This window comes from Coffea arabica, chromosome 9c, assembly GCF_036785885.1.
Source record: "Coffea arabica cultivar ET-39 chromosome 9c, Coffea Arabica ET-39 HiFi, whole genome shotgun sequence".
In the NCBI taxonomy this organism is placed as follows: Eukaryota; Viridiplantae; Streptophyta; class Magnoliopsida; order Gentianales; family Rubiaceae; genus Coffea; species Coffea arabica.
Window position 1 is genome coordinate 17,684,659 of NC_092326.1, and position 27,484 is coordinate 17,712,142.

The 27,484-nt window shown below is 36.4% G+C and overlaps 2 protein-coding genes across 3 annotated transcripts; one reads left to right on the forward strand and one right to left on the reverse strand.

Moving 5' to 3' along the window:
• Positions 1-2,104: 2,104 nt before the first annotated feature.
• Positions 2,105-14,207, reverse strand: LOC140014305 (protein DETOXIFICATION 25-like). Of its 2 annotated transcripts, XM_072064905.1 has the most exons (4): positions 13,977-14,207; positions 11,501-11,550; positions 8,534-8,783; positions 2,105-4,289 (listed from the first exon to the last, which is right to left on the reverse strand). In XM_072064905.1, exons 3-4 carry the CDS (start codon positions 8,777-8,779, stop codon positions 3,744-3,746), a joined length of 792 nt encoding a protein of 263 aa, XP_071921006.1. In that variant the 5' UTR covers positions 8,780-8,783; positions 11,501-11,550; positions 13,977-14,207; the 3' UTR covers positions 2,105-3,743. The 2 variants fall into 2 exon arrangements, with proteins under 2 accessions (XP_071921006.1, XP_071921005.1); XM_072064904.1 differs by lacking the exon at positions 11,501-11,550 and having other exon boundaries at positions 13,977-14,200.
• A 10,226-nt stretch (positions 14,208-24,433) lies between these two features.
• Positions 24,434-26,887, forward strand: LOC140014128 (uncharacterized). The gene has a single exon (XM_072064529.1). The coding sequence runs from the start codon at positions 24,434-24,436 to the stop codon at positions 26,885-26,887; it is 2,454 nt and encodes an 817-aa protein (XP_071920630.1).
• The last annotated feature ends 597 nt before the right edge of the window (positions 26,888-27,484 follow it).

The window sequence follows — 27,484 nt, forward strand, 5'->3', positions numbered from 1 at the left end:
CTCCTACCTTTTTAGGAAGCTTTCCCAAACTCTCTTATCCATTTTTTTTGGAGACTTTCCTAAATTCTCTCATTCATTTTTTAGGAAACTTTCCTAAACTCTCTCATCCACTTTTTTTTGGAAACTTTCCTAAATTCTCTCATCCATTTTTTTGGAAACTTTCCTAAATTCTCTCATCCATTTTTAGGAAATTTTCCTAAACTCTCTCGTCCATTTTTTGGAAACTCACCTAAAATTCTCTCATCCACTTTAGGAAACTCTCCTATATTCTCTCATCCACTTTAGGAAACTCTCCTATATTTTCTCCTAATTTTTAGGAACACTTCCCTACACTTTCTCCTACATCTCCGTGATTACTCTTGCGGAAGAAGTTGGTGACAATTATTTGGGCTTGAGCAGCATTTATCAACCACCTAATCCAACAGGTAAAGGTATTTGGTAAGATCATTAGAGTGTTTTGAGTGACAAATACGAGAGTTGAGTGATACACGAGTGATGAGCACATACACGTGAGCTTGTGAGGAATCTCCTTTTCTTTGCTAACCATTTTTGCAGGTCACGTAATCATGCCTAGGGGAGTTGCCCCTTACTCATACAGTCAAGAATTCTTGGAGAATGAGCCTCTCAAGAGGAGGGGTTCCAAGCGGCCTACTCCCAAGCACAATTCCATGGAAGATAGTTCACAACGTGAGTTTCGTTCACTCCGGGAGGAGATGGAACGTTACCGTGCTTCGTGTGTATATGAAAGGTATAAACGAGATTGTGATGAATATGAGAAGGAGCGAAGAAGTTTGTGTCGAGCATCTAAATCGAGATCAATTTCAAGCAAACGAGGTTCATCTAAGAAGTGTCTTGACAATCAAGACGAGGAGTTTGAGAATTCTCGAATTGAGTCAAAGCTTCGTGAAGCAAAGAATGAATTCCGAAGTCGGACTAAAGCATTGGTTGATTCTATGATGGAAAGACTTAGCCAAGTGTTGGATTCCCACTTGGAGCAACTTAACCATGTGTCAACCGGTGATAATAAAGGGAAAATTCATCCGAGTCCCTCGTTGACTGAAGAGCCAAATATGAATGAGTTACAACTGAGCCATGCACATGAGCTAGACAATGAAAATCCGAACTCAAGTGCAATGAATGAACAAATGTCCAAGAAGAATAAAGTGGGGAAAGGCGAGAATACTTTGGCCGTATTGATGAGTAAAGAGGAGGAGTTGGCCATGTTCGCAAAAGTTGAAAGTGTGGACGTTTTTGTTTGCTAAAACGCTAACATGTGTTTTGGTTAGTACCTCTTCGTTTGTACAGATTAAACAAAGTCAAGTAGAGTTGGTCATGGCATGTTCCATTCCCACGCCACTTGGACACTTTGCGAGTTTCCATGGAGTTTGTCTTCTAGAAGCTAAATCTCTTTGGTCTCAATTCATGGAACCATGTCAACTCAAACCTGTCCACACCATTGGAGGATTGATTCGAGCTCATCTTAAAGGGGAAATTCTGGATTCTACTGCTTGTTCTCTACCTATGGTTCATTCCTCACCTTTGCCTTGTTTTGAGCATGTTAATAGCACCAAGAAGTGTAAAGGACTAGCACTGGCATCTCAAGTTGAATCAATGGGTGGAAGGAATATTGAAGTGTTAAAGGGAGTTTTCTCATTTAAATCTTGTTCTACACCTTCTTACCACCTAGTTAATAATGTACCCTTAGTTCTTTACCCGATTTCTGAATTGTTTCAAGTTGAAGCTTATTTTGTTTTCATAGGTTGTAACGCTGTCCACAATTTTCCGACTATGGTTAAGGACGTGCAACCCGATTTCGTGCTTATTCCTGCTGAAAGTGGTGCACGTTCATGCTTCTTCCCGCATCCACAAGCTGGCTACCATGAGCTGACTTATTAGAAACAGATGTCAAGTTCAACCAGCAGCAAGTAATTATAGAAAATTCTAAATAAAAAATATAAATCTTTTATTATGTCTTGCTATTTTGGACTTTTTGAGGGACAAAGTCTCCCATTGGTTTCCAAAAATTTTTGAAACAAGTTATAAGCATCTTGAGCCACTTCAGCAATTGTCTATTCAATTTGAGTTGGGATCCCGTGATCTTCCATTTTGGTAACTTGTCTCAAAAGTGGTTTCCACACAGGACTCTGCTACGAAAGATCACAAGGTTCCAGGAATTTATTTATTCATACCTCAAGTTCTTTCCTCTTATGGCTTTGTTAACTTGCACCTCAATGAGCTGCAATAACCTCTTTGAATTTCATTCAGTTTCATGTGTCCTTATCAATCTTAAGTTTCATGTGAGAGAGGTTCAATGACAAGTCTGACATTGGTTTTTCTAAGGATTTCCAAACAAGTAAATAAAGATCTTGGGCACTCCACTCACTGCTAATTGGTATTGAGTTGGCTGTCCAAATGTGTTCATAGGATACCTAGGGAATGCATGAGATGTGATCAGAAGTTCCTCTTTCATTTCCTATATGACAAAAAATATTGGAGACTAGAAAAAAATCCATGATCAAATAGTATGGGCCAGGCATGAATTTCAATGTAGTTCTCTTCCAAATCAAATTAATTTTAATCTAAGTACACAGTTCTACGGTGAGAATGTATACTAGCAGAGATAATTTGAAGAACTAAAGAAGTTTCAGCACACCTACATGGAGCATCTGATTAAATATTCAATTGACATTTGGTTTACTAGAGCAAATATAAATACTACATAAAAGTATGTGTTTACATTTGGTTTAGCATGGTGAGTACTTGTTAATCGAGCGATGTCATTGAGCTGCACTTGAATTTAATTCAGGACCTTTTCACACGCCTTGTAAATTAACCACATTACCGCTTCACATTTCACATTATTTGTGACATCCTAGGCCTATGAAATGTACTAGTGCTTTAACAAGACTTTGGTCCTAACTTATGAAAGATATACTCCATTCGTCTCATTCAATGTCGCATGCATTTTATTTTTGTCCATTTCAAAATACTTGTCATAATTTTAAAAGTCAAAGGAAAAGCCACTGTTTTCAATCTCGTTTCCATACAAATTCCAAGGTAAGAACAGTCAGAAATATATATCCAAGTAAAATTTGGATGGAAGGTAGATCTGGAAACTTTATTTTGTCAGTTCAATGTGTCAAGGACAAAAATTCAATTCTCTTTAACTGTATGCAGCTCTGATCATGACACCTAAAGTAGATGGGAGGAATACTTATGATTGTAGCAAGCTAATTAATTCACATGATTACAAGCAATTTGGAAATATTTGAGCATCAGAATGAGGGACAAGTTTGGGGTCTGAAATCGTCTCTCATAGAAATACTTGTTTATAACATTTTTTTAAAAAAATTAGCTATTTTGGGACCCCAAACTTTTATTTGTGTAGCAGTATCCTACTAAACGCATTAATTTACAGAACACAAACATGGTTCTCTAATGCTTGACACAAAATTAACCTGAAGAAAGTTAGGAAAAAAAAGGCAACTGCTTATTCTGATTATGCTAGATGAGGGCAAATCAAAAAGTAACATCGTATCCTGATTGTGTTAAATGTACAGATAACGTCGATTAATAATAACAGCGATTTCCAAACTCAGGTATCTTTTACTATAGTTCTTTTTTTACTGCATCCTGTTATATGACTATTTCTTATTCTCTCTGCATTACCGTGATAATATTTTCTTTAAAACAAATGGTTAGTCCTTTAAAACAAATAACTAAAAAGAAAAGGATGAAAAAACTTACCAAACCATCACACCAGAAGCTATTGAGAGCTTCACTACGGGCCATATATCCTTAAATGCAGCTGTAGTAAATCCTTTCCATGAGTCAGGGCACCAACCACCAAAGATGTAAGCAAACTCACCAAACACCACAAACCATGAAGAGATACTAAGTGCACCCATTGCACCACCAACTCCCCAGTCTAGCTGGTAGACAAAAAGCCAAGACAAAGGAATATGGATAATGAACTGCAAGATGGATAGCCAAGCGATGACCATGTTCTTTTGCTGTGCTTGTAGATACATTTGGATTGTCAAACTGAAAACAAAGTTGTAGATAAAGGGGATGAACCATAGAGAGGTGTACCCAGCAGCTTGTGCTATATCATCTTTTTCACCAAGCAATCTAAAGATGGATGTTCCAAAGATGAAAACCGGTAGCAAGATACTTAGAGTAATAAAATCAACAATCCATGATCTCTGCAGGTAAATACCCATCATATGTAGCTGTCCTGCACCAAATGCTTGCCCACAAAGAGTTTCTGTCGCACTGGACATTCCAATCTGCAACAACAGCACAATGAAGAAAACTGAAGCAGAACATATGAAGTTTGAGAGGACATAAGATGAGGTATGACTGAAATTGCATTCAAGTGGTTAGCTTCATCAAGTTTAGCACTCATGTAAGACAACCAAAAGAATCACAGTCAAAGCAAAAAGGTTGATTGAAAATCAATGTATGCCTGAGCAATAAAGTTGGATTATGAATCTTCCATTTTGTCACATAACATGAACTCAATGCCATGGGTGCTATCAAAGCTGAGTTCAGCAACTGATAATCATTTAGTGGCACAGCATTGAGAAATACGATGAGGCAAACATGCAGATGATATGAAGCCACACAAACATTATTCATTTTACATGATGCAATATGGAATAATTGTACAAGACGGAAAAAGCAGAGTTCCAATTTAATATCTGTTCATGAATAGTTTTTTGAGCCTGTTCATGAATAGCTAGCAGAGAAAGAGACCTCGGGGTCTAAAATTACATAAAAATGCCCAACCATTTTAAACAAAAAGAAATATCAAAACCAGACACGTACATAATCCACTCAGAAATATCTAAAGGCTCAATACGAAGTATACTTCACCTTCAATAATATTTCCACAGACTACCACCAGTCATACTTTTTCAGGGAAGAATAATCACTCCAGCAAATAGCATCATTAAAGATCAATCCAGCAAATAGCATCATTAAAGATCAATCCAGCAAATAGCATCATTAAAGATCAAAGTGATAACCGCCTGAGAGGAAAATAACTATATAGGACTTTTATTAGTTTCTTTACTCCATTAGGCAAATACACACACGTAAATGCAAACTTCACTGAAAGCTTTTGGATTGAATGCCATATTTGTTAGAAAGAATGCAGCTCAATCTTCAGTTAGAATCATTATTAAGTCTTCTTCTGTCTTTGCCAGATTTCTATGCAAGAACTTTTGCACCCTGTAAGTTCCTTAACAGCCCTATTAAGTGCTTGACAAGATTAAATAAGCAATCTAATTGCTTCCCATCTGCTTCAAAATTGTAACTATTGGTGTTTCCTAGCACTAATCAGTAACTTAATCCTGAAGTAATTACGTTTGGATTACCTGTTTTTAGGGGTGTTTTTGAAAAATTTTACTATAGCAAAGTTTTTATAGTATATTTTGGGATATTTTTAGAAAATATTTTGGAATATTTAAGAGTAGAAGAGTTTTTACAATATATTTTGGGATTTTTTTAAACATTAAAAAAATTTTACACTACTTTTTAGAGTACTTTTTAAAAATTTTATTTTGAAAAACTAATTTTTCAAAAACTCTTGAATCCAAACAGAGCACATGCCTTGTGATTTTTATAACACTATCTCATAGTCCCTCCTAAATTCCCTTAAACTGGTCAATTAACGATTTTCTTTCAAAACATCTCAAAATTATGCCAGCTAAAATTATTTCGGAAACATTTCTAAAAGCCAAGATATTCTTGATTGTTTGCCTCTACGTTTCGATTCAGTTCAAGTTTTTTTTTTCAAATTTTAATGCATTAATCTTAACTGAAATCTTCTTGATTTATTTTCCATTTAATAGGCAATAACAATAAACCATGTTACAAAATGGTTTCCTTGACCAATTGTACCTCCATAGAGCTCTAGTGTCTTCAATGTTTGGTTTGTCAATTATCCGTCAATGTGTATTGTCGCAATTATGTAGTCATTCCTTCAATATACTTGATTATGAGCTTTATATGCAGCAACTCCAACCAAAGACCAGTGTTCTTAGACTCCAACTAGATCAACCGATCAAGCTGGTCGAAAGCCGATCCGAATCAAATCAAATACTCAGAAATAATGAATGAATTCGGTCAAATCTGGGTTTTATTTGACCAGTGAACCAATAGAACTCGATTAAACCCGGTTTTTCCCCTACCCCCTTTTTTGCCTAATTTTTTAAAAAAAACTTTAACACTTGAGTTTGTCTTGACCCATGGACTGCCGATTAAACAACCAAAAAAGACCAAAAAATCTGGAAAAATTAAACAAACCCAACAAAGTGAATAAACGAATCTCCTCTTTTTCATTTTTAAGAACCTTAACCCTAGCTCCTCCACTGCTGCTTCCCAACAGGATTCTCCATCGCCACCACTCCCCAATAGGGCCGCCGCCGCACCTCTGATAATTTTCGGACTTCAAGCATCTACCACCAGCAGCTCCTTCGGACTTCAAGCTCAAGGCTCAAGCCAACATTTCAAATTGGTAATTTTCACCATTTTTCTTACACGGGGACCGGTATTTGATTGCAGCTTTTCCTTTTTTTCTATAATTTTTTTCTTACGACTGGAATTGATATGAACTTAAAATATTTTGTCTATTCTATTTTCACAGCTAAGGTAATTTTTTGCTTTCACTATCAATTTTGATACAGTAGTATTTAATAGTAATTGATACCCGATGATTTCCATACTTAGGGTGCGTTTGAAAAATTGAAGTTTGAAAACTGAAAGTCCAAAATCTGAATCCATTAACTTATTAAATTGTTAAGTACCAAATTTGATACATTTGAGTATATATCACATTAAGTGATAAGTGAATAGGTTATCATTTATTTTTTAAAGTAAATTTTGCCCAAGAAATTCAGTGTTACTTAATTAATTCAGATGTTCAAGTTTTAGTTATCAAGCACGTCTAAACATGTTAAAATCTAAACCCATTAACTTTAAGCGCTGAATTGGGTTATCAAATAAAGCCTTAAACACAGTTACTAGAACCTTTACTTGAATATTGAGATTTTGATTACCAAATTTATTGTGCTGTTTTTCTTTCATTCTGTCTTCTAATGCTTAACATTAATGCTTGCAAATGACAAAACCTCTATGTATATTCATTGTTTTGGGTTGTTGTATGCTTTCATTGTTCTTTGATTATAGGATGCTTACCGTTGTGTGTAGCATTTACACTAAAGGTATAGAAAAATCCACCATTTTCTTTACCACAACAAGTTATTATGTAGAAGAAAGGCAAACCAGCAGGGCAATTAGAAGTATGACAGTGGAATTGAGACATGAACTTGTAGAAAAGGTACTCTTACTTCTCAGTCAATTTCAGCTCTTGGGAAATTGTTCTTTAGTATCATAAAACTGTTGTACATGAATGTGTCATGGCAAAAATTTTATGAAAAATTAACAGAATATATCTCATAAATTCATAATAAGTATTCTGGATGCAATATAGAAAACATCACATTTTTATTTGGATTTATATTTGTCAAAGATTGAACATGTATGAGATTTCTATTTTATGAATTTAGTGAATTGGATATGGATTTGGATTTTTAGATTCTTGGTTATATTTTGTAAATTTGATTTGTAGGAAAAATGAATGTGTGTGTATGTGTGTGTGGCGTATTTATGATGTCATCCAATTTGACCATGGGTCGAATCCATTGATCCCTAACCCTTGAACTCAATCGAGTCAATACCTAGCCCGAGTCGGAAATTATAGACAAAAACCATGCCTCCAGATGGCTAATAATTTCTACAAGAATAGGCATAACAGCAAAAGCATCGGAACTATGAACATATTGTGGATGCCTACGGTAAAATGGCAGTTACATTTGGGTTTGTATTTCATACTCCTCTTTCATATGCTCCATCTACTGAATTCTCAATTTCTTATCACGCTACATACAAAGAGGGAAATACTGAACAAATAATGTCTTGCTAATTGATTGCTAACTTTCAGAAGAAATGAAATGAAAGCATATTCAAACTGCCACCAAATGCAAGACCAGTAATCAATTAGTTTTGATGAGATTACTTGTCCTTTGGTGGAAGGAAGAATAAAATTCGAAATCTGATGAGTTCCAGTTAGTGATACCCTATTGCTCTTTTTCCTTCAGACTGTGTGACAGGAGATCTAAGGAATTCTCAAAGTGAAACATTTTGAAGATGCTGGAAACACTATATGTTTGTGCTTGTTTATTAGCATGTACATTTGTAAGTATATAGATTACAGAACACATGACAAGTTTATAACATTGAACCATTCATTCTGTGTGTACATAACAATTCGTTGCAGCTGGTTTATTTGTCTTAGTTACAGTTTATATTCACCTTTCACACCTTGCAAAACTTCTTAATCAAGATGAAGCAATCACTTGGTGCATAGAGTTCAGGTATTAGCAATCTTGAGAATTTACAACCCAGAGAAACTTTTAATGGTCAAAATCCAACATATATAACAACTGCAAGGAGTTGGTGAACATACCAGTATTCCATTTACAAACCGCACGCTGAGAGTTTGTACAAGAGCATAACCAGCAAGATCCAATTCACTAATGTGTCCGACAAATGATTGTGTCACCACTATGCACCCAAATGAAGACACTCGTGCGAGAATACCAGGCAATGCAACCTTCCATATCTTCTTGGATTCATCAGCAATCCGTCCTTTCAAATTAACAACCTCTTCTTTTCCTGAGCTAAGCAGCCTCTCTTGTAGCCCATTGTCCATGGCTCTGTAAGCAAGATGGTATTAAAGAAGCAAATTAATCATCTTGTACTATTGATGACAAAGATCTAAGTTCGGACATATAATTCACAGTTTTCACTCGCAATGGAAATTTGATTGCGCACCCACGATCATAACAGTTTGGAACTTAAGAAGCAAGCACATAATGATTTGACTAGTCATTGTCAACAAATACTAATTAGAAGATTTCCAAGGAATGGTTCCACATTATCAGCTAACCAAGTTTGGCTACCTTGTCTGTAATTTCACCAATCTAAGACACCCCGTCAATCATCTTCTTTCCGGTCTAAATACCATTATCAAAGAAACATATTTCTGAGTTGTTTTCAGATGTTGCATTCAAGTATTTTAAACCACTAACAGCACCAAAATTGCTATGCAGCCTCCAAACTCAAGTATGTAAAGGCTGCTACTCCTTTTTGAATAGGCTAAACTGGAAGCATAAAATTCTGATAGAAAGATCTAATACAGCATATTTTTAGAGGGATGCACGTGCTAGAAATATGAACTCTTTGAGTAGTAGATAAATAGATTCCTGGCAATTATGAAACATTTATCTCCGAAACAATTTGGAAGCACAAAAAATTGAAAGGAATGGCTGTCGAAAAATGATTCCTATCTAGTCACTGGATAATGTCTTTTTAAGAAAAGTAAAAAGGGAAACGCAAAAGAGAACTCCAAGCTAACCACCATAAAAAGTTGCTGCACATGGAAAAGAAGAAAAATATATTGAAAAAGCACAATGACAAAAGTGTGTGTTAGTGTTGCTTACACATTCCTTTAATTATCAAAATCTATTTAAAAAACCTTACATACTTAGATTCAATATTTCACTTTTACCTTTTTCTTTTTTTCTTCTTTTTTTAAGGCTTAAATATAGACCATTGCATATAATACTTAATTATCATCAGTTTATTATAAGAAATTGAAAATTATATATTTAGTAAACTTACATAATTTCTTTTTTACCAACAATTGATGCATTTATAACATTTAATTAACAATTATGCATACTAAGAAATTATTAATTAGAAATAAAATACTTAATATTTTTAGTAAAATATATTCATTTCATTATTGTCCAAATTCGTATATAGTAATAGGAAAGAAGGATGAGGAAAACAAATCTAAAAATTTAAAAAATTTTAAAAAAAAAAAAAAAAAAGTGCATTGGACTCTTAATCATTGAGCGTAATTTGTATGTGTTGCCAATACAAGGAATAATTTGCTGCTAACACTTAATTAGAAAAGTCAAATTGTAATTAAACCTTAAAAAATTAGAAATATAAATAGTATTGGCAAACTTTGAGTCTTATATTCGCTTTTCTTAAGATGTTATTTACCTCTACCATAATCTGCTTAAAAAAAAAATTACCTCTACCTTAGTCAAATTAGCCATGGGATAGCATCATTAACGATTTACAAGTATGATTAAGGAATAAAGTTTTCTTAGCTCAGAACCACTTTTGATTTTTTGCCATCCATGCTATACTTTTAGTAGAAATAATAACGAAGATTTAAAAAATAAAACAAAGGTGCACCTACACTGCCCAAAGGCAGAGGAATATAGATGGGCCCAGCAAATTTATTGCCAAAACGATGGTCTATGCTAGAATGAATAGACTCTGGCCCAGAGCAGTCTCAATCATCATTCAGGAAAATTCAAAAGTAATAATTATTACGTCTCCAGACAGCAAAGACAGCAAAAGGATGAGATAATTCATGACCAATTGCCCGATGCAAAATGTTCAAAGAAAAGAAATTCTTTCAAAAAATGAAGATGCTATGGACTAAAAAAATTTTATATCATTTCAGAATAATTATTTGACAGGTCTAATAATTATTCTAAAATCGATAAAAGAGTTCGAACATACAAGAATTAATAGAAGAGCTCGAACTTTTCTATTAATCCTGTACTAATTATTAAACATGTCAAGTAATTATTCTTCACCAATATAAAATTTCCCGACGTACCAAGAGACTTGTGCCCTTCTACATAATATAATAATATAGTGGCCGTCCATTCCCATTTATTGCATAGACAGGTCACGTTACATCTAGCCAACTGTCACCCAAGCTTTTAACCCAACCCCTTTATGTAGGATTCTAGCTGGATATGCACATTTTTCTGGGTGGTTAGGTAAGTGAATTATGTGGAATGTGCAAACAGAATATGAGAATAGTATAAAAGCTCAACTGAGCCATCTGAACATTGAGCAGCAAATTCCTTCAGTTTATTTATTTAGACATTGTTTTCAAAAAGGGATTAAAAACTCAATAGGTCCCACGATGTGAATGAGCACGTGGAGAACTGATGCCATTCTAATAATTGTTCATATTTTGTATCAAATTGTTGATTAAGGTATAGTATTGTGTGCAAACAATAAAAATGTACGATTATTACCAAACACCATTGCAATTGAAATCGGTTTTATAGCTAAATTATGCAAATGGGTATTTTTTGGATAGCTACATATAGTTATGCGTAGTTACTGACATAACTTAAAAATTCTAATTAAAATGTACCCAAATAGGTTTCGAATAAAAATTAAAAAGAAGAAACTTTTTTTTTTTTTTTGAAAATGATAGAATTATTTTACCCCTTATTATGAAAGTGAAAAAGGTATTTCACGAAATATACAATTTAACAATATAAACTTCCTTAGACTTTATATAAAAAGAATAATATGGATATAGACATACCGATATTTTAGGTTGTTTTCTTCGATATTTTTTAGTACAACATTTACAATCTGAGAAAAATGAGAAAACAGAAATTAAGCAATCATGAGACTTGAAAATATCTTCCAAGTATAAATTTGATTCAAGAGAGCAATTAATATTGTAGGACGAACAAAAAAGTAAGATAATTATTACAACTTATCACAAAGCAAAAATTAGCACATCAAATCAAATGGAAAAGGGCTAGAATAAAAGCGGAATCCAATGGAAAAGGGCTAGAATATCAACATTTATAGGGTACAAAATAATTGAACCCAGCAAAAATAATTTATGAAGTGAAAAAAAAAAAGAAAAAGAAAATGGCACGATTAAATTTGCCAATGCCTGCAGGACTGTTAGAATTCATCTACCTAACTTCAGTGGTAACACAAAAGAATAAGCCAACCAAACTTTGATCGCTAACGTCCAAGACAGGGGCGGAGCCAGAAAAAAATCTTAGTGGAGGCAAAAATAACACTAAAATTTTTTATCTACTCTTTTTCTAATTTTTTAAGCAAAAAAAAAAAAAGTCTCATGCATAAAATCACAATTTCACAAGTTAAAATATTTATCAAATAACTCATTTATTAGTTATTACATTAACTAATCAATTTTCAAATTTCTTTAAAATAGTAATAGTCTCATGCTTTAGAAATATATTTGCAAACAAACTTAAAATAATAATAATAAGAAGCAATTGTACGTTTAGAACATGATTTTGACGGTCTCCTAAAGTTGGTGGAAAGAGCTACAAAATGTGGCGGACCCAAGTCCTAGAAGATCAATTGATTCTTGCAATCTCTAAATAGGATGAAGTGATCAAGAGAAAGAGTAACAAACTTTGGTTGTGGAAAAAAAAATGGCTCTCGTATGTATGTTGGGGAGTGGGGACAACCAAGAGCCAGATGAGGAAAGGGAAATTGGGGAATGTGGACAAAGGAAGTAAATAATAATTGGATGAAATGATAAAAAGAAAAAGTAGTTGGCTTGAATGTGGAAGAAGAGGAACCGGGTGTGAAAGGAAATGGGGGACCACAGGAGTAAAGGGATGACTGATATAATTGGTACTTGACCCTGTTGGTGGAAAAATGGGAACTAGAGGAGGAAAGTGAATTATATAAATTTTATGACCCATTCTTTCATATTTTTTCTAAAAAAAATTCTAGAGGCACCTTTAAAATTATGTTAAAATTGTAGATGTATTATAGGAATTTAAGAGGGGCAGTGGGGGCCGTGCCCCAGTGCCTCCACTCTAAATCCGCCCCTGGTCCAAGATGCCAATGTTGAACTACATTTCTGGATTCATGAAGGCCACGTCTCTCTCATCAATGCACGTGAGACACGACCATAAATCTACACAATACAAAATTGCTAGTTGGCAAGAAATGATTACTGAACCACTGAACTTCGTCTCAGTAAGTAACCACAATCCTTCTCTAACTGTAGATCCAGACTTCGAACCCATTTACAATAAAATAAAATAAATTTAAATAAAGTGTCAAAGCACCTTTTGATCTAGTAGATCTTATACAGCCTAAAGATAGATCCTTTTATACCAAAAATAGATTAGGTTATGCAGGGGAAAAAATGGTATAATATTGCTACCGTCAATTTAACTCGTAACAAACCAAATCAATTCGGTCGACACAATTGTTCCTTCTGAAAAAGTGCGAAACCTACACGTAATTGATTAAGCAATGCATACGTCCATTATAGGAAACTTTTGTCAGCAAATTTGAGGACCTGGTTCCTCTGCGGCGGCTGGCAAAGAAAAACCGCAGAGGAATTGCATTGGGCTATGGACGGTTGGAATTCGGGTCGTAACAATTTTGCTCGATCTCAACCACTCATTTGAAAATAAATAGATTTTCAATAAACGATTGAGATTGAACCAGATAAAATTATGATTTATCAACATTTTCATTCATTTGTCGTGAAGGATTCCGTGGTACAAAAAATCAAAAATGACAGCTCCTTTAAACTTTTCTTGACTTCCTACTTTTCCAACTTTTAACTTGTAGAAAATTTTGTTTTTCTTCCTCATCTTCTCTCAAATTCTTTTATTGTAATTAAAAAAGCACACAAAAGAATATTAAAAAGCCAAAATTTGTCGGAGTCCATTTTCAGGTGAATTGAAATTTAATTTTATAAAATTTCGGAGGATACAAATTTAATTATCAGCTTGTTCAAGAAACTCAGATGATTTCTTCCCGGTCATCCTCTAAGACCAGTAAATAGGCCCAATAAAGCAGAAAAGAGAAAGAAACATAAAATCAAAGAGCTTTTGTTGAAGCCAGAAGTAGATAAAGAAATGTTATCCAAGAAACATGCAAAGAAAACTCAAAAAAGGAAAAAAAAAAAAAAAAAAAAAAAAAAAAAAAAAAAGGTATGCGCAGGCTCTAAACACAGCAAAATATTGGAATAAACGCCATCAGAGAAAAGAAAGAGAGAAACTTACTTGAGTCTTTGTAGTGGTATCTACTATCCACTTGATCAGCTGCTTCAACAACCCCTAAAGCTGCTGCTTGGGAGAAGAAGAAGAAGAAGAAGAAGCAGAGGAAGAAGGAGAGAGTTGGGAGACTCTAAGTCTCTAACACAGTTCAAAAGAGGTAGTAGTAATACTGAATATGTAGAAACTAGTACAAGAAATAGACGAGAAGCAGGACAGGTGGTTTTGGTGGTAATAGGGCAGCTGGTGGCACGTTTTGTACGGGTTTCGCAGGGACACGTGGAAGCTTACTGTCAACAACTACCATGGGGAGGGAGGGAGTGATTGACCGCGAAGACCAAAATACAGCCACCAAAGGTAGGTGACAAAAAGGGGGAAAAAATAAAAAGGTAAGTGAAATTGAGCAAGGCACAAAGGTTAATTAGATTTACCTCCCCCGATGTTTAATCAAACTACCGGGTGAGACGCACCCAATACGTGTGCAACTATCGGACGAGTAGTGTTATTTTTTGTGGAAAAGTAGTAAAAAAAATAGCTCAGCTGTTTTAAAAGCGGTAGTTTTTAAACTAGGAAAGTGATAATTAATTCAAAAGAAGCAGAGTGGTGATAGACAGGTGGATAGTTAAAAGGGATAATTTCAGAAACCTTCTTTGAGTTTTTGAATATTTCACTAGTTTCTCTTCAAATTTTAAAAATTATACTAATTACTTTTGAAATTAATTATCTTATAACATTTAGATTCAACTAGTAATTAAAAAGCAATATTAAGAGAGAGAAAATAATATGATTTCATCATTGCCCCTAATCTACTACATTATTTAGTTAATTTAATATTAGGGGTGGCAATTCGGGTCCAAATCAGGTTGGCGGGTCGGGTTCTGACCTGACTTGTTAGAAAATCTGTTGACCCGAACCCGACTCGCCAACCCGTGACGGGTCAGATATGCTGACCCGAACCCGAAAATTTCAGGTTGGCGGGTCAACCCGAAATGACCCAAAACTTAATTTTAATTTATTAATTTATAACTGTAATTTCTAATAAAATCAATTTCTCACAAAACTAATTACATAATCAAGTAATAAAAATTTAAATAAATAATTCCAAACCAAATCTAAAATAAATTAAATACCGTAAAAGTGTTTTATCCCAAACAAAATATAAAATAAATTAAAACGATATAAAAGTAAAAAATAATATAATATATTATTTGTCCAAATATAATAATTTCAACTTCACACAAATTAAATAAATTCATTTAGGATTAAGTAATTAATGCCTTTGAAAAAAAGAATAACTTAGTTTAGTTAGATAAAATTATTTTTATGTTTATTAAATTATTTTTAATTTGTAAACGGATCATATCAGGTCACCACGGCTTGACCCGAAATCGACCTGTTTTTTTTTTCGAATTCATCGGGTTCAACCCGATTCTGACCCGAATTCCCGAAATCTCAACTAAAACCCATTAATTTCGTGTTAGATTCGTGTCGTGTTTTCAGGTCGTATCGAAAATTGCCACCCCTATTTAATACCAACACACACATTAAAGAAAAACACTAAGTTTGTGGTTTATCGTTAGGGATCAAATCACATATAATATCAAAAAATAATATATCATTCTATATTTTTTACTTAATGTAAGATCCAAATTATTTTTTTAAGTTATAAATCCATTGTCAAACATGATCAACAACAAATAATAATAAAAATTTGCAATTGAGACATTACAAAGAGTGAACTTTAACATCATAAATATCTTTGTCAACATATTAAGATTAGTTGCTGAAAATTTTTATGATCTTAAAGCTTGCCTTTGTAATGTTTTGGTTGCAGATTTTTTGATCATTTGTTACTGGTCATGATTGACAATAGGTATGTAATTGAAAAGTGTAATTTGAATCTTATATTAAGGAAAATGTATAGAATGATATACTTATTTTTTGATGTTATATGTGATTTGATTCCTAATAATAAACAGCAAATTCTAGCTTTTTTCTTAATGTGTACGCTGGTATTAGATTAAATAAATAATACAGTAAATGAGGGACGATAGTGGAATCATATTATCTTATCTCTCCTAATATCACTTTTTAATTGTTGGTTAGATCTAAATGTTATAAGATAATAAACCTTGAAGGGTGTAGAGAAGGATGAGATGTTAAAAAAATGATGTAATTGATTTTAGAAATAAGTAATAATAGTAGATTAGATGATACACAAAATGACACAATTTGTTTACATCAAACCCTTCCTTCCTGGTTTATATATAATAAGATTATTAAATATACTTTTGTGGTTTAAGTAAGGGTGTGCTTGGATAGGAAGATTAGTTAAAATATTATTTAAAATAATTACTATTGTACTTTTTGTAATGTGATGCATGTGAGATAAAATATGATAAAAAATGTGTATTAGAAAATGTATTTGCGGTGCAAGCAATTAATTTTTGACAAATAATCCTTATACAAACACACCCTAAAGTACATCTACCCTTGATGGTAGCCATGATGGAAGCCATGAAATGACAAAAATGCAATTTTCCGTAGAGGGTTTTTTAACTGAATATAGGATTCCGAAGCTTGAAAAATAAACAATCTAGTCTTTGAGTTGCTAATTGTTTATAAAAGCCATCCATTAAAATTCATCCAGAAAATCTTGAACAAAATTTAAATGAAAACAGTCAACTGGTAACACCGTTAGAAAACGAAAAAACAACACGAAATGGCAAAAAAAAAAAAAAAACAAGTAAAACTCTCCCTCTCATCTACATTTCTTTGATTTTGCCTTATTTCAACTCTGCATACTTTCTCAACCGACATTTTCAGTAAAAAATCAACCATTATATCCAGATTTAGAATTGAATATAGAACAAGAAAATTTAGCAAGATTATGCGTAACAATAGGACTTGGTATTTTGATTCAAAGATGGTCTCTTTTGAAATTTGAATTTTTATGTTAATTTGAACATTTTATTAAAAATTTTTGTGGACATAAGTTCGACTTGATATAGAGAAGGTCTATTTGATAATTGTCTGAGTATTCAAAACGTAAGACCGTAATAAGACGCTCCATCCTTTGATTTACTTTATTTAATAAAAGTTGGGTTGGCACCCAACCTCTTGTCAGGCTTGCTAATTAAAAAAAAAACGTAAGATTGTGATTCAACAAACCACAAGATTTATTTTCTAATTTTTATAAACTTCAAAGGTGATAAATGTAATTGACTTAAATTGCAAAAGAGTACTATGGGGTTTTAAAACATGCTAGTGGGTTGGGCACACATTATGTGTGTGCTTATTTTAGAAAAAAGAAAATAATAAAAAAGATATCGAATAAAAAATTAGTTAGAGGGATTTTTGGGAGGTGATGCAATGTTCATAAGTGGAGTAATTAATTAGGGACTGCTTGGTTAAAGGGTTTGGAAATCATAGAATGAAATAAATCCCTTATTTGTTGCTTGGGTTAAGCCTATTGGAATGCAATCTTTGGAATCATTTCTAAAAAAATCGGACTTATCCCATTCCCGAACAAATTGGGAGGTTTTAGACAAAACGCTCAACTGATTCCCTCAGACAATATTTATGACGGGTCTACCTTTTTTTTTCTCCATCATACGCAGCACCTTCTGTTCTTTTTCTTCATCAGATTTCCTATCTCTTCTTCTTCATTTCTTATCCAAAATTTCTTCTCCTTTGCCTCTGCAATTTTCTTCTCCGTATGCAAGCTTTTCTCTTCCTTCTTCTCTGTTTTTTCAGGTTACTCACTGGCTAGCTAAAAATAAAAAAGAAAAAAAGGGAATCTGACACAATAACACTAACTGGACCAAAATGCTATGCTTTGGACCCATCACCTTCTCACTTTTATTCCACTCACGCTACTCACTGTGTTTTCTTGAATTACGCATTCAATGGAAGCTCAGAAACAAAGAGTCAATCGATTCTTGATATTTTGATTATTTGATCTGTGAATACTGGTATAGTTTGGGTGGGCTTCTGGTTACCTTGTACCTATTTGTAAAATTGTTTGCCTGAATACCTTTCAGTTTCATAGTTATGGGCATTAAATACAAAACCTGCCAGTTTCCCATAAAGAGCTGGTATGTTATGGGCAATTTCTTTTTTTTTTTTTTAACTTTCACATATTTAATTTATGTTAAATACAAAACATACTAGTTTTCCTTTGGGCGCTATTTAACCAATTTTTCCCATAAAGATTTGGTATGTTTTCCATAAAAAACTAGTACAAAACATACTATAAAACCTGCCAGTTTCCCATAAAGAGCTAGTATGTTGTGCGCTATTTAACCAATTTTTCATATTTAAACAAATTTATGAAAATTAAAATAACGTATTTGAAAGTGACGTTTTTATTTGGAAGAACGCATTCCTTGGATGCATTTTTCACCCTTTGGGAAGAGACTCAAAAATTGCCACCCTTTGGGAAGTTAATTTAAAAACTCCCTCTTTTTGGAAAATTTACTCCTTGTTAATGCACCCACTATATTTATTTTCTGGTATTAATTTTTTTTATGGTTTATGATTTTCTTATGTTTTATCAAAAAGTTAATAACTATTGTAGTTACAATTATGGAGATATTAATTTGTCGTATGTGTAATTCTTTTGTTTTTATAGGGGTAAATTTGGAATTCAATTGCATTTCATTCCGAAACACTCATCAAACCAAACATCAGGAATTAGAATGATGCTAATTCCAATGTATGAATCAAGCTAGATATTGGAATGAAAAGTTTAATTCAAAAACCAGAGCCTATGATTCCATTTCCATTTTCGATTCCAATATATGAAACAAGCACCCCCTTAGTTAATCGAGAAGTGTAATGATAATTATGTAGCGGTAGTTATGTAAGAGTGTGCACTTTTTCAAATACGACGTGGATAGATAATCATAAATATTGAAAGAATATTTTTGGAAGGATAAATATTAACACTTTTTGTTATACATCAAGCCCTACTCATGCTTTATTATATAGTAAGATAGTAAGATATTACGCTTACTTAAGCCAACTTTTGTGGCAATAGGTTGACGTGAGAAGCCTATATGTTGGCATTCGAGGGGTTTATTGCAATTCTGTTAAACCATTGGCTAGTTTTGTAATATGGTCAAATCTTAAGAAAGATAAGTGTACTTAACCGGAAATAAAATCAGTGCGTCCTACTAATTTTGTGTACAGTGTGACGATTGAATGGAAATAATGGTTCTAATATTTTGTCCTATGACATTAAAAGAAAAATGTTATTGGAAAATGAAACAATACAAATAATAAATGCTTGAAAGCTTTTTATAGAAGGACTAAAAACTGGTTGCTTTTTTTCGGTTATATACTTCCATAGTTAGTTATCAATTGTCGGTTTGCAAGACTAAATCGGGATATCCCTTAAAAAAATAGCCTAAAGTAGGATATATTTCTCAATTTGAAGTATCAACTTGGAATGAGTTCTTAAATTTTGGAAGATCAAGTAGGAAGAGTTTTTTAGTTTGATGAACCAATTTATAATTTGGCTATCCAACCATTTTAATTTGATGGTACACAATTTACTTTTTAAAGAAGTAATAGTAATTTTTTCACAATGAAATATATTTTCTTCTAGAAGAATAAAACAGATAGGAGTATAATTTTTCAAGAGACTTTGTGAGTAGAATAAAATATTTATTTTCAAAGTGTGGGTAATGTTTCACTTCAGATATGTTTTGTAAATTAAAGCTCAAAATAGGAACAAGGGTCAATTACAATTTATCCTCTGAGGTATACCTTAATTCTCACTTTACCTCCCTAACCTTTATTTTGTGTCACTTAACCTTCTAAGTGACAAAAATATCCCTCTACTATGTTGATTTTTTTTTTCCTTTGTAGGTATTTCTTTTCTTTTTTTTATTCCAAATTATTTTTTTAAAACTTTTATTTTTAAGTAAATAAAAATTTTTTCTAAGAAAAAATTTATGATGTACATTGTCTAATTTGTAAAATTGAAGAAACTATGTATATTTTTTATAAATCAATTTAATCTATTCTCCACTTTAAGGAATTAAAAAAAATTGTATTCTATTGTCTTATAACTAGACAATTCAAAGTCAATTACTCATTTTCACAATCGCATATTTACATGTCAAATGTTGGACTCTCTTGTTGTTGCTTTTCCTCTAATGAATTATTGCTTATTAGGATCTTTTCTTTGTCCTTTTTTTTTTGAAACTACTCAATTTCTAGGGTATTCCTTAATATATGGACTAATTTTATATGAAACATTACCACTACCAATTAGAGTGGTCGAAATCAATCCATAGGTAAAAAATTCAATGTTTAAAAGGAGTAGAAAATTTGAAATAAAACTTAGGATAATATATGGGCATTTTTGTCTCTTATGGGATTAAATAATAAAAATAAAGATTAAAATAAAAATCAAGGTATACTCTAGGGTAATTAACCCTAGAAACAATTTAAACACGCAGCACAGATTTAGCCTTGTGCCGAATCCTTTAGCTTAGAAGTCCTTTTCATGACTCGTAAAACGCTAGTTTTAGTGATTGCACAATCTTATTACAGTCAATAATAAATTAAATCACGTGATTTGCCTGGTTTGTTAACTGTAGCTCCTACTACAAGCTATGAAGGTCCTTATCGGTAAGTTTCTTCCCTTGTGGTTTAGAAAACGATGCATACCCATAAGTTGTTGTTCCTTTTATTTCTTTGAGGAGCAACTTGTTTCTTCTTAAACACCAGAAAAAAACAAAGTACAAACAAAAAAAATTATTTTGAGGTTGTGTGACACAGCAGCTTCCTACTTTGAAGATGAGGAGAAGGAAAATAAAATTGAAAACAGAGTTAATGACAAAAGGCAAAGCATATGCATGTATAATTTTGAGATAATATTAGAAACCTCCTTGAGCTTTCTTACAATATAACTCAGTACCCTTAAACTTTTAAAAATATCAGTGACCTCCCCTATTTTTAAGTTCTTGTAACATTTTAAACCCAATTTAAAATGTATGAGTAAATACTCATTTTGAAGGAGGGAAGATAATTCTTTCCATGCTTTCTCTTTGTTGTCCCACTATTTCGCAAAATTGTAAGCATATTCATCAAAGACAAAAAGTGTGAAGGTGTAACTCTGAAGAGACAAAATACGGCAACAGTAATCATAAGCACTATATTTATTTAAAGTACAAACAAACAACTAAAACTTTACTAAAGATGTTTTCAATCTGCAAAAGAAATTTTTTCCTCTAGGATTCATTTAGTTGGTAGTTTAATGGCGCACAATAAAGAATGGACCCAGTATTGTTTTTTTTTTAAGATGGGGTAAGTTAAAAGTGGTGAGTTACAACAAAGGGTAGATGTAGAAGTGCCGGAACTCAGAGGGTAAGTGGTGAGTTAAAACTTCAATATTGGACCCAACTTTATTTTTATTGTGTATCCTTAGGGCACCAGATAGGAAAAGAAATTAAAAATTAATGTAAAGGTGTTTTGGATGAATTTAGGAGTTTCGTAAATTATTTAAAAATCTTAAAACTTTTGTTCTCCAGATAGACGGCTTGAGTATCACAAAAAGACAAAGTGCTTAAAATTATAATATCCATAAAGGGTGTTTTCAAGGATGTATTTGAAAAACAACACTGTAGTATTGTATTTTAAAAACTTTTTACTTTAGATGGGTCCGTATGTATTAAATACCTTTGAAAATGTATTTTAGGATTTTATTTAAATTTAAAATTTTATTAGGGTATTGTTAAAATTTTATTCATTTTTCACCACTATCCACCATTGTCCCTCCCTGCCTTCCTCCTCCTCTCTCCTTTCTCTTCATCTTCGTCTACTCCTCTTCTTTCTTCTCCTCCCTCTCTAGGCATAGAGAGGGGAAGGGAGGGGAAAAAAGACCAGAGGAGTGAGGAGGTGGAAGGAGGGAGGGAAGGCCGAGAAAGAGGGGGGAGGAAGAAGGAATGAGAAGGATGAAAAGAAAGAGAAGAAATAAAGAAGGGAGAGGGGCGGTGTTGGCAATGGAGGAGGAAGAAAGGGAAGGGTGGTGGCGGTATTGTATTCTGGAAACAATATGTTGAAACCTACTACACCGGATTATATTCCATGGGGGTACAAATCATCTTAAAGAGAGTGACTTATTATGCGCCTCAACCTATGCCAAATATACTTTAACGGTACAAATTCTTTGTATTTTTTCCATGCAATATTGAGTTAAAGAGAATCTTGTTTGTTCTTTTAATTAAATATAATTTAATTTGGGAAATTGTTCGAGTTAATGTATATATTTTGACATAGAAGCAACCATATATATTTGTTTGTTATCAAAATTAAAGGACCACGAGAAAAGCGCAATTTTGGAAGAATATTATCTTCTCTCTCTCAAAATGAATATTTTAATTATGCATTATGAAATAAGTTTAGAATGTTACAAAAAGCTAAATCTAGGGAAGGCTAGTGATATTTTTGAAAATTCAAGAATGTTAAGTGATATTGTCTCAATATTCTCGTTTTTGTATATTTGACTCCGTGAGCAAGGTGGTGAAATACCAATTAAAAGCCCATTTATACCCGTTGCACATTTTTTTATCTGACATTATGACTGAAGGTGCATGAAGTTTAATCAAAGATATGCCATAAAATGTCAATTTTCTCAGTGTGTTTAATTTAAAGGGGCAAAGTGGGTGGGTGTGCAAACCAAAGTTGTAATATGTCCATACTTGAAATTTCAGGGAGCAAAGTGAAATTTGAAAAGAATTTACGGGATGCAAAGTGGAATTAGTAAGTTCATATTTTGGAATTGTGGTTTGTCATTTATGTGATGGCTCTAGAATTTGTCTACCCATGACATAAGATTAAAGAACATATTCAATAATATTTCTTTAATTGTTCTGTTCTAACCATTAGCTCATTACTCACTAGTGGGCTCAAGTGCTAGACCTGAGACAGAACTGGCTTGAGTTTTCATAGCAGAAGTCGAAACAACAAAAATGGTCAGTGCAGAGGCCCCACTCTGAGCCTAGACCATAGTTATTAAACCCGGCCCGGAGGGGAACCCGGCGAAAGAGGTGGGTGAACGGGTTACTGGTTCAACCAGTGGGTGAGTGGTTCAACCGGTGGGTCACGAAATATATTTAAATATTATATTTTATAATTTTTGATATGATTAAAACTATAATAAATTATGTCATAGTAAATGCTCAATTAGTCTAATTTATTATAGCATCATTAATTCTTATAAGAATTAACAAAATCTAAATTAAATTAGTAATCCATCAAATTTCAAGAATAAAATTTTATCTAAGTATAATTATCTAGTTTATTTATGAATTTTAAATGCAAAAAATTATTAGGAACGATATTTGCCTTTAGAATGAATTATGTGATATGTTATTTTTTAAAATCATTTCATAATTTATAGAGTCAGGAGAGTAATAACATTTATTAAAAGATTCCAAATAAATTAGGTTTTGGAAAATTAAAATAAGAATAAGTCTAATATATAATAAAAAAAGACTAAATGTTAAACAAGTGAGCTGTTGGTGTAGCGGTTGTTGCATTTCTTTAAATACAGAAGGTCGTTGGTTCGAAGCGTCACTACAACATCTTCCAAATATTTTTAACACGCAAACCCGACGGATTCCTACAAAACCGGACGGTTCTCCGGGTTTGACCGGTTGAACCGCCGGTCCGTTGAAAAGTCAACGGGTCAATTGTCAAAACGATCTAATTAGCGAACCGGCCCGGCTCAATGGCCGGTTCACCGGGTTGACCGGTCGAACCGCCGGACCGGGCCGGGTTTAATAACTATGGCCTAGACACGTGGCAGCCAAGGCGTGGCCGAGCCGGGCCTCGGCCCCAGGCCCCTGGCAGCCGCCCTGAGCCGCGCTGATGCTAGGGCTCCAGGAGGACCTGAGGGGCCATCCCGCAGAGGTCGGGGGGAATCCCCTTGGGTGCGGGATGTGGACTATTCCGGGCAGGTCCCGAAACGTACGGAGGTGGAACTTTCTCGCAAGTATAAATGATAGCACACATCAACTGTACAAGGTACGCTCACTATTGGCAAACTACTCCCGGTTGTCTCTACTTCCCGTGAACCCTATTTATCGGAAAGCTAACTTGACCGTCGGAGTGCCCTCGGGGACAACCCTCGGGCCCCCCTTGCCGGCTCATTCTTGTTTGTTTTGCAGGTTTGGAACCAGCTCTTCCGTCAGCACACCGAGCTCCTCAATTCAGTTCGGTTCGGGGAAGCTCAGCGCTTCTTCAGTTGGCGCCGTCTGTGGGAAACGTAAGGTAATCAAGATTGTGTTGATGGTAAGGACGCGATCCAAGCGAACAATAGAGAGCACCGGCCCTGGAGGCGGTGAGGGGTCCCACGAAGGGAGGCTGAGGTGTTCCGGGGCGCCGGGGGCTCAGCCCTTTTAGGAGAAAGGAGGCAGCAGATTTTCCAGTTCGTGACGGAGAACCTCCCTATGCTGGAAGACATCATACGACAGGCGAAGGAGGAGGAGGGGGCTGGAGGCGCGCAGACCTCGAAAGCGAAGGGGAAAGAGAAAGAGCCACTTCCCGACCCCTCGGAGGATGAGTCACGCGACCAACCCCCCAGAAGGAAACAGCCACGGACTCCACCTCGCCCGCGAGCCTCGATAGTCGGAGACAGCGAGAGGTACTCCCGCTACAGGTCCGCGGGGAGCAGGCCGAGGGACCCCTCCCCGAGGAAGCCTGTGCGGAACGGGCTTGACCACTCTCCCGCCCGGTCTGCTAAGAGCCGACCGCGCGACCCCCTTCACTTGAAGCCTGTCCAAGACGAACTCGAGCAGATCTTGCAGCCGCGGTTGTACGAGAACAGCTACTCCACCTCGCCCTTCCCCCGGGAGATAGAGGATTATCCCCTACCCCGGAGGTTCAAGATTCCGAGCATTGAGATATATGATGCTTCCACTGACCCGGAAGGCCACCTCTCGGTCTTCCTGACGAACATGTGTCTGCAAACAGCTGCGGACGAGATCCGCTGCAAGACCTTCCCCATGTTCTTAAAGGGAAAGGCTCGGCTCTGGTTCCAGGGCCTGGCCCCAAGGTCTATCCGGAATTTCCCCGAACTGGCCAGGCAGTTCGTAGCCCGATTCGTTTCCTCGAAAACTTACTCGAAAAATGCGACCCACCTAATGGCTATCAGGCAGAGGCCTGACGAGTCCTTGAGGAATTTCATGACTCGTTTCAACACGGAAAGTTTACAAGTCAGGGACAAAGACGAAAAGGTGGTCATGGCCGCCTTCGTGAATGGGCTCAGGATAGAGGAGTTCTTCTACAAATTGGCCGAGGAGCCACCTGAAAACCTGGAAGAGCTCCTGAGCAGGGCGCACGTAGCCGCTAATGCGGAGGAGGCAGGCCGCCTGAAGAAAAAATCAGATCGGGAGCTCGGAGATCGGAAGGGACGGACAAACCCCCCAGAGGGCAAGGACGTTCCGGCCAAGAAAAACGTCTTTGACCGGCTCTCGAGGGAGAAAGCCCTTGCTCCGCCGCCACTCCCGGAGAAAGGCTGCACCCCTCTGACACGGCCTAGAGTCCAGATCTTGGCTGTTATGGAGGCGGAAGGGCAGGGAGATCGGCGGCCCAAGATGGGGACACCTCGGAACAAAAGGAATCAGGACCGGTACTGCGCCTTTCATCGCGACGTGGGACACGACACGGAGGGATACTGGGCCCTGCGGAAGGAGATCGAAGATCTGATCCAACGCGATTTTCTCGGGCGGTTTGTGCGGCAAGGTCGTTCCGGTCAGGAGGCCGGGCGCATCTACCGCGGGGATCGGGGTGAAAGCCAACGGCGCGATCGACCTGAGCGGCGTGACGAGCGTCGGGGCCCCTCCCCCGACCAGAACACCCAAAACCTAGCTGGAGTGATAAACACCATCGTTGGGGGCCCTACTGGGGGAGACAGCCACACAGCTCGGAAGAACAGGCGACCTTCCCCTGAGGGGGATGACTCCCTGAAGCGGATGCGTATGGACGAGGAAATCACTTTCGAGCCAAGGGACGCAGTTCCCCTAGCGTCTGGGAACCATGAGGCCATCGTGATAGACATTATCACCAACAATTATCGCGTGAAAAAGGTGTACGTCGACCAGGGTAGCGCGGTGGACATCATGTTCTATCGGGTGTTCAAGGAGCTCGGCTTGGAGGACGGGCAGCTGACAGTTCGGACACCACTGATGGGCTTCACCGGACCGCCTATCAATCCGGAGGGAATGATTACCCTGATGGTCACGGTAGGGCAGGCCCCCAAATGCCGGACCATCCCTGTCAACTTCGCGGTGGTCAAGCAACAGTCCCCGTACAACGTGTTCCTGGGCCGGCCTGCTTTGAACGCTCTCCGAGCTATCCCCTCGACGCTCCACCTCAGCGTCAAATTCCCCACTCCGAGAGGGATAGCCGAGGTGCGTGGTGACCCCGACGTGGCCAGGGCTTGCTACTTGGCCATGCTTCAGAAACAGGAGAAGGTGGTCGCCCAGACGACCTGTCTGGAGCCCTACATCCCGAGGGACGAAACCCGGCAGCCGGGCACCCAGGACGAAATCGAGGAGTTCCCCTTGAGAGAAGACCGGCCCGACCAGGTGATCCGCATAGGCGTGCTGCTGCCCCCCGAGAAGAAGGAGGGCTTGAAGGGCCTGTTGAGGGAATACTCCCAGGTCTTCGCCTGGTCAGTTGATGACATGCCCGGGATCCCGACCGACCTGGCAGTCCACCACCTAGACGTGGATTCCCGCTTCAAGCCAGTAAAACAGAAGAAGAGGAGTTTCGTCCCAAAAAGGAATGAGGTGATCAAGAAGGAGGTCGGGAAACTACTGGAATCCCAGATAATTCTAGAGGTCTACTATCCGACCCGGTTAGCCAACCCGGTACTGGTAAAGAAGGAGGACCAGACCTGAAGGATCTGCGTGGATTTCACGGATCTCAACAAAGCTTGCCCAAAGGACTGCTTCCCTTTACCGCGGATCGACAGGTTAGTAGATTTTACTGTGGGATTTGACGTTTTGTACTTTCTGGATGCCTTTAAGGGGTACCACCAGATAGAGATGTCTGAGGAGGATCGGAAAAAGACCTCCTTCATCACGGAGGAGGGAACCTACTGCTACCGGACTATGCCGTTTAGCTTGAAGAACGCGGGAGCGACGTACCCGCGTTTGGTCAACAAACTGTTCCAGAATCAGATCGGCAGAAGCATGGAGGTCTACGTGGATGACCTGATCGTCAAGAGCCGGACTGATCAGCGGCTCGCCCCCGACCTCAGGAAAATCTTGGGCATCCTGCGGGAAAGCCGGATGCGGCTGAATCCAAAGATGTGTATCTTCGGGGTCAGGTCGGGAAGGTTCCTGGGATTCCTGCTGTCTCGCGATAGGATCCGGGCCAACCCGGATAAGCTCCAAGCTATCATGGACATGGCCCCCCCAAGGAGCGTGAAGGAGGTCCAGGGCTCACAGGAAGGATGGCCGTCCTGAATAGGTTCCTCTCGCGCTCCGCGGTCT